At 33.8% G+C, this 8,144-nt stretch overlaps 1 protein-coding gene across 1 annotated transcript; it reads right to left on the bottom strand.

Annotated features, from left to right (window-relative positions):
- Window positions 1-5,408: 5,408 nt before the first annotated feature.
- Window positions 5,409-6,984, bottom strand: LOC118482113. The gene has a single exon (XM_035977603.1). It carries the CDS (start codon window positions 6,858-6,860, stop codon window positions 5,556-5,558), a length of 1,305 nt encoding a protein of 434 aa, XP_035833496.1. The 5' UTR covers window positions 6,861-6,984; the 3' UTR covers window positions 5,409-5,555.
- Between the last annotated feature and the right edge of the window lie 1,160 nt (window positions 6,985-8,144).

Here is an 8,144-nt window from a genome sequence, read left to right as displayed (position 1 = left end):
GGTTTTAAAACCAACCATTTCTAACTCGGTCATTAGAAATTATAACTGTTTAGACCGAACCGTTTCCAGTTTATTATTTTCAAAATAATTGTTCCTAACCTGCTCGTTAGTAACTATTTTGTAATGATAATATTTTCTAACACGCTCGTTAGAAAATATAGATGTTTTAAAACTTATGATTTTACAAAATTTATCATTTCTAACATGCTTGTTGAAAATTATAAATGATATTAAACTTGTTATTTTTGCAACAATAATAATTTCTAACGCACATGACTTTATAGCCTAGTGGTATTTTGGGGGTGGGATAAGGTTTTGTGACCACAAGGGGGTTTTCCCATATTTATTGGGTTTCCTCCTGAATTGGTGTATAGGCATTATTGGCTAGTGGAGATGGATATGATCGGGTGGTTCCGCTGGTGTCACGATGATACTCCAGTGGTCCAATAGTGATCCAAATTGGCCGTTCAAAAAAATAAAAAAAAAAATAATTTCTAACACACTCGTTAGAAAATATAGATGTTTTAAAAACTTATTGTTTATACAAAAATAGACATGTCTAACACGTTCAGTATAATATGAAATTTTTATAAATTTGTTATTTTTATAGAATAACAAATTTCTAATACGCTCATTAGAAATTATAATATCTAACAACATATTTGTTAGAAAATGAGACTAAACGTTCACAAACCTTCTATATGAGTTTACAAAATACAACTTTCTAATAGGTTCATTAGAAAATGGTAGTATTTCAAAAACCATTTTAAATACATGTTAGTTTGTATATAATTCGGTTCAACAAAACCAATGAAAACTCATGAAACCCAAATGTTGAATCAAACATTCATATAGTAACACGGTATTCAGATTGAAATTGTGTTCCAAATTCTAAAATTAATCTTACTTGTTTGTACTACATAAACATTTCCCAAAAATATTTACAAGATCTTAATAAAAGAATCCCAATTAATATTTTTGAAATTTCGTGAACAAAAATATCCTTTATAAGAAGGTTTTAAGATTGAACAAACAATCTTCATAAAAGTTTGTTTTAAGATTGTAGGAAATGCGTTCACTTTTATTAAATAATAATCCAAATAAATAATAACGAGAATTTTGTTATTCGTAGAAAATATGATAGTACAATCTTGTTACAAAGCTACATGAAAAATATATATAAATACAATCTTTTATACACCGAACGTGATTCAAACGCGTCTTTGGTGGGTGCATCAAACGTCATTCATCTAGTGCTTATAACTCTAGCATTTATCCGTTATGTCTTCAACCACGCTTCTTGACTGCATCAATTAGCATACTAAAATATTAATAGTTTTGATTGAGGACCATATTTGACATAGGGTTTTTAAAACAGGTTATGTGTCTCTTCTAAGACGAACGCGTTTGTCTCCTAGGGTACAACAATCGGAACAATATGTGTACTGCCGGAGATGGCTCTCGCACCCTAGATAGCATCGGATATAATGGTATTCTAATTTATGTGAAAAAATATAAAGATGAAGTTGGTGATGGTGGAAGAATTAGAAAGTACTCATGTCTAAATTCTATAAAACTTTAAACACAAATAAATTTCTCTAGTATCTCTTTTTCATTTTTTTTTCTCTATTTTCTCTCTTGTATCCAACAATGAATCATAAAGTTCCTTTTTAAACTTCATATTTAATTTCTATTATTTAAAGATAATTATAACAATAAAAACCTTCATTGTGAGTCACATAAAGGATTAATTTGATTCATGACATTGTTAATGTCATATTCTTGAATAGAGATTAAGGGCATGTTTAGCTAAGCTTTTCCAACCCAACTTACGACTTATTGACTTAATCAAAAAACTAAAATGGAGTTTTAATGTTTGGCAAACCTAAAAGTCCTTTTCAAAATGACTTTTTGAGAAAGAGAAAAAGTCATCAAAAAATCATTTTTGAGAAGTTAGGGGCTTGTGACTTGTTGATCAGCTTATAACTTTTCAAAGACCAAATTACCAGATTACCCCTGATTTAACACCCCTTACAACTTATTGACTTATGAAAGAATGTCCCTTTTAGTCATTTTACATCAGTAAGCTAAGCGAAACACTTTTTTATAAAACAACTTATTGACTTATTGGCTTTTCCCATCCCATAAGTTAATCCAAACATTTTTTTAAAAACTACTTTTCAAAAAATCATAAGTCAATAAGTCCTTTTCACAAAAAAGTCATTTTCAACTCAAATAAGCTTAGCCAAACATGCCCTAAGAGTCTCATAAAATAATCAATTTATGACAAAAATGAATTTATACTGGAGTCAACAAAGTTTAGAAATATTCATTTCAACTATTCAACTTTGAGCATCGATATCTCATTCATCTCAACTCTGATTTGAACATGGTCTGGTTCGCTTGTGAAACTCTCATATCGTAGAACACAAACCCATAAATATTATCTATACAACTCATATATAAATACAATTATATGTATTATCTAAAATTAGTGAAAAATCACGTCCACTAATATTTTTCCAACTAATTGATCTTACATCGACTCTCGCAGTACCGGAGACCTGAAGAGGTGAAAGCGAAGCTTCGGTCATTGACATTTTCGAATCTAAGGCTCCCAAAGTAACACTAGAATACGTAAACTTTCTGTACAGCTTGTAATTACATTTTGTAGAACATAATAAAAGTCAATTTCTTGAGTACGCACTCTCAACCTCTACAATATGAATATCTGATTTGTTGAATACTCATCACACACGAATATCTAAAAGGTGATTAGTAAGTATTTTGTCAAATGCATAAATTCAAAACACCCATGAGGGTTAATGCCTTACTGGCGATTAATCATTGGCTTGTTAGATTTCTAGATTTGTGATTGTGGGAGTTAGATTTCCACAAGGGTTACAATGGTAGTTACAAACCACTAAGAGTGGTGATAATGATATTCTTCACTAATGGAGAGCATTCATATCGAAACCTCTATATAATATAAAGAACAGTGAAGGAAAAACAATAAAAACACAACTATATTGTAATCTCTATAATAAAGATAAATATAAAAAAAAGTAAAATACACCTCTATATTTAGAAGGTGTTTGGAAGTGTTTATCGTAGCCAATTTATAACTTATTAAAGTTAAATTGTGTTTGAGATTGGGAGTGTATATGAGGGGAAAAGTCAATAAGTCACTCTATTGTGACTTATTAATTTTTCCAAAAAATTATGAGTTTGGAAAAGCTAAACCAAACACCCCCTTAGAGGTTCATATTCAACCCTCTATATTATTATTGTGAGTGTGTAAAAAAGAGAGAAAATAATAAAATAAGTGTTTGTGACTAAGAAATAGATAAATGTTGGATGTGAGATGTTTTTGAAAAATTAACAAAATCTAAAAAATATGTATTTTTATATATATTATTATTGTGAGTGTATAGAAAAGAGAAAAAAATAATAAAATAAGTGTTTGTGAGTAAGAAATAGATAAAAATAAAGAGTTGAATGTGAGATGTTTTTGAAAAATTAACAAAATCTAAAAAAATATGTATTTTTATATAGATGAAAATGGAGGTTCTCTAACAGAGTTCTAAATATTACTATTTTTGTCAATATTTTAAGAAATTAATAAGTTAAAAATAAAAACACATCGAGATTCGAGGAGTAAAAAGGGGAAAGAAAGTTCTGTATACTATTAATAAACACATCGAGTTCTGTATACTATTAATAAAGAATTAACATTAACATTAACAATAGAATAGAATAGCTATTATTTATATATCCTACAAAATCATTTATATATCCTACAATAGTGTCACACGGCTACATCTCCTTATAGGTCGATTCCTTTTGTATTTTTTTTTTTAACGAACTAACAGAATAAATTCTGAGCACTTTTGGAGTACTCATTGGACTAAACGGAGTACTCCGAGAGTAACCCGAGTCCATCATCAATTCCGGGAAAAATCCGGTAACCCACCCGCCCATAGGTACGACGGTGAAATTACCGGTAAACCCCGTTTGGCTCAAGGATCGAACTCAGGTTTTTCTGGGTCTCCTGTCATTGCCCACCAATGCCTCATTTTGCACCAAGTGGGAGTTGAACTTATATCTCTCAAGAGAAATGCAAGCCTTCCACCACTTGATCTAGAGATCATTTGCAATTCCTTTTGTATTTAACTTTTAAATCTTCAGCTCGTTAACACATCAATTTAGCCCTTCTGTTTTTAAAAGACTTCTCTTTTTATTGGTTAACTTTGTTTATATGCGTGTTTAGTCCGTCTACTTTAACTTTTGGTAGCGTACATGTTTAGTCCCTCTACTTTTATTCCTTTTATTATTTCATCTTTTAGTCTTTTCTCTTTGCTACCATATAACGAATCAACTCGGAGGAATAGTGACAGTCAGCTATTGATGGACAACTGTTACTTCGACTTTAATAAAGTTACTCTATAATTCCTAAACTTTATTAAAACAAAAATTCTTTGAAACGCATATTTTTATTTATGTCAAATTTTTATTGAAATCATGTTATGCTGTGAGTAGTATATACAAGTAATCGAAATACATGCGTGCATGTTGTTAAACTGAGAAATATTCAGCTTACTGTCCCGTAACGAGGGTGGAACATAAACTGGTTACAAAACAAATCTGCTAAATGTATATTTTAATAACCAAAAGATATCAGATTTCAAACTAGCATCATTTATTTAATTTATAGTAGTTAAAAATCAATTTACTAATTTAGTCCACACACATGAGCTAGCTATTTTATAACTTTATTCTAATATATAATGCTAATGACTTACTTTTATATTATATTTCAACTTGAGTTAATACATGATTTAATCATTGTGAAATAACCTAGTATAACAGGCGGTTTGTAGCTTCATGGACTCCGACAAGAAGGTAGGAATGTAGGCGTGGAAGAGAGAATGCAACGAGAGAGAGTGTACATGTCCGTAGCCACTGACCATCCGTATGGAAGGAAGGCGGATGTTGTGAATGTAGAGTGTACATGTCCGTAGCCACTGACCATCCGTATGGAAGGAAGGCGGATGTTGTGAATGTAGACGTGGAAGAGAGAATGCAATGAGAGAGGGTGTACTATGTATATGCCCGTAGCCACAGAGAATGAAGGCGATCGTTGTGCGAGTGGGTCTCATTTGTCGGGAGTTTTGCCGAAAACATGTGACATGAAGTCCGTGTGGCTCCCGCCCATCGTTACGCGCTAATAATGTTACAATACATGATTTGTCCATAATCACAAGATGCTTTATTTATCCATAATAATCTACACATAAATAAAGTGACTTTGTTGACAACTGTAAACACACTAAAACCCATAAATATCTTAAAAAAGCAAACACTCTTTCCCATTCATAACTAAAAAGCCAACAAAAAAGCCTAAAATCTCCCAAAAAAAATTATACTTTATAATTATATTATAATTATAAATTTATTCAAAACAAAACCATACTATTTTACAATTTTGAATGTAAATATATAAATTTGCTTCAACATAAAACATAAATTTTTATAACCAAAAAAAAAATAAAAAACTAATTCTTTTTCTCTTCCTCACTGCCATCAACCACGTACGCCTTCTTCCTCCTCTCCACCGTACCCAACAAACAAATGAAAAGAAAACACGTGGCATAAACCCCATGCACCTTCCAGCTACTCCTCGGCGGTTGCCGGAGCACCGCTCTATGGAACACCGTCATATAGTAATGCAACCCAACCGCAAACCCTACAAACGTCTGCCCAAGCCCCAACAGTTTCGAAACAACACTCGAGTCAGTTGAAAAAACCAACACAATGTACATCAAAAGCACCAGAAGGTACAACACATAAGCAAGCGTTTGCAACAGCTGCAGGCAAACATAAGTGTTCTGCGAAGTAGCGTAGAAAAACTTCAACGGTTCGAGACCGGTTACAAGTGAGGAGAGTGCGAGTATTGAGAAGTAGATTGATAGGTAAATTTGGATGAATATTATTAGCTTTTGAAGCGAGAAATAGGCTTTTATTCGGTTGAAAATGAGGGATACGAGAAGAAATGGGATTAAAATGAATAAAAATGAGATGAATGAAGTGGCTATTGGTGCGTATTTTTTACCAACGATGGGGTTTACTCCTTTGTAGATGTGTTTGTTGGCTTTGTTGAGATATGTTTTTGAGGTTTTTGAGATCACTTCTAGATCGGGTATCAGTGTTTCTTGAAATCTTAATGGTAGATCTCTGAATTCTGATACAAAATCGTCTTCTTCATCGTCTTCTGTAAAAGTCAAACTACCGAATGGTTTCGTTGACTTTTGTTCTTTTGTAATGGGTTTGGTTTTTTTAGGCTGATCTGTTGACTTTTGGGTCAAAAGTGATGTGGTTTTTGATATGGGTTTTGTGGAATTTGTGATTTTGGAAGTGGGTTTTGTGGAATTTGTGGTTTTGGAAGTGGGTTTGGTGAGATTTGTGGTTTTGGAAGTGGGTTTTGTAGAATTTGTGGTTTTGGAAGTGGGTTTAGTGAGATTTGAAGGTTTTGAGGTGGAATTGAGCTTCTTGATGAGGGTTTTTTGATCAAGCTTCTGGATTTTGGTGGAATTTGAAGTGGTTTTTGGTGTGATGAGTTTTGTCTTGTTCTTGCTTTGGGAGGTTGTACCAACTGCAGAAACAGTTGTACTTTGCTTCTTTTTAACAGACAGTTGAACCCCATCAGAAGAATCATCTTGGGCTTGAATCTTATTATCCAACAAATATCTCCGACCAACAGGCTGAATGGTAGGTTGAAGAGAAGAGGAAGGGGGTACAAGTAATAAAGCAAAGAGTACAAGCAAGAAAAGTACCTTTGTGCAAGATTGAAGTGGAGCCATGTTTGGTAAAATCTGTGTCAGATTTAGTGTTTGAAGGCTTTAGATCGTGAAGTGGATCTGAGGAGTAATAAAGATGGAGGGTGGCATGTGGGTGTGAGGGTGTCGGTGCGGTGAGTGTGAATTGGAGAAGGGAGGGAAGAAAAAGGCTTTAAATGAGTCTTGGGTTCACATGGAGATATTCTAATCTAATCACTCGTTATCAGGCTGAAAATTCTAACACGAATACGATAACATGACACAAACCTATACGAAGTTATCATGTTTCGTGTTTGATCTTAACAAGTTTCGTGTCTTTTATTTGCTTATTTTTATGTACGTTTCGGTTTAAATTCAAGTTGGTATACGTTTCGATGTAAGTCGATAGGATTTTGTACTTAATTTTATGTACGTTTTCAGTTGGTCTATGTTTTAACGTAAGTTTTGTTAGGAAACGAGTTTGGTCAGATATAATACGTTTTCATTAGAGGGTGTAAATCCAAGTTACTTAATGTTTGGACGTCACCACAACGCACAAGGTATATTTACTTGTTTTTTATTGAGTTAAACATATTGACGAGTTGTAAACAAGTTTCGACAACGTTTTCAATGGGTGGGTATGAGTATGACAAGTAAATAATATGGTGTGACATAACTAACATTATTTTGACCAGACATATATAAAAGATTTAAAAAAACATATTGAATATAGAGTAAACTTTCGTTTTGCTCTCTGTGGTTTGGTCATTTTAACGGTTTTTCCCCAATCCTTTAAACATAGTCATTTTACTCCTGATCTATGAAGTTTATATCTATTTCACTCCCCGCCCCTAACGCCATCCAATTCAACTGTTAAATCCTGGTCACATGCCCCTCACATGAGGGGCATTTTAGTCTTTTCCCATTAAAATCACTCACTTCCATCCCTGCATCTCTCTCTATACTTTAACAACCACCACCCACACCACCCACACCATCAGACACAACCCCCATCCCACCGAACAACCACCACCACCCCCTTCCACCATTTCCACCCGACAACAACTACCACCACCCTCCACCATTTCCACCGACCACCACTACCATCACGTTTTACCAGCCCCGCCCGATAACCACATTGCAACAACACCACCCGACCACCACCTCCACCTGACCGCCACCATCCTGCACCACCCCCACACGCTCAGGCGGCCTCTTTAACTACTCGAAAATCCTTTAAAAGCAGATCTAAAACCAGATTTCAACGATCTCCACCGTCACCATCATCATTTGAGTCTGGAAAGTCATCGGAGCTAGAGTTCCTGGCTC

This window comes from Helianthus annuus, chromosome 9 (assembly GCF_002127325.2).
Source record: "Helianthus annuus cultivar XRQ/B chromosome 9, HanXRQr2.0-SUNRISE, whole genome shotgun sequence".
NCBI lineage: Eukaryota > Viridiplantae > Streptophyta > Magnoliopsida > Asterales > Asteraceae > Helianthus > Helianthus annuus.
The sequence above is the reverse complement of the archived record's forward strand: the minus strand, read 5'-3'. Positions and strand labels throughout refer to the sequence as shown.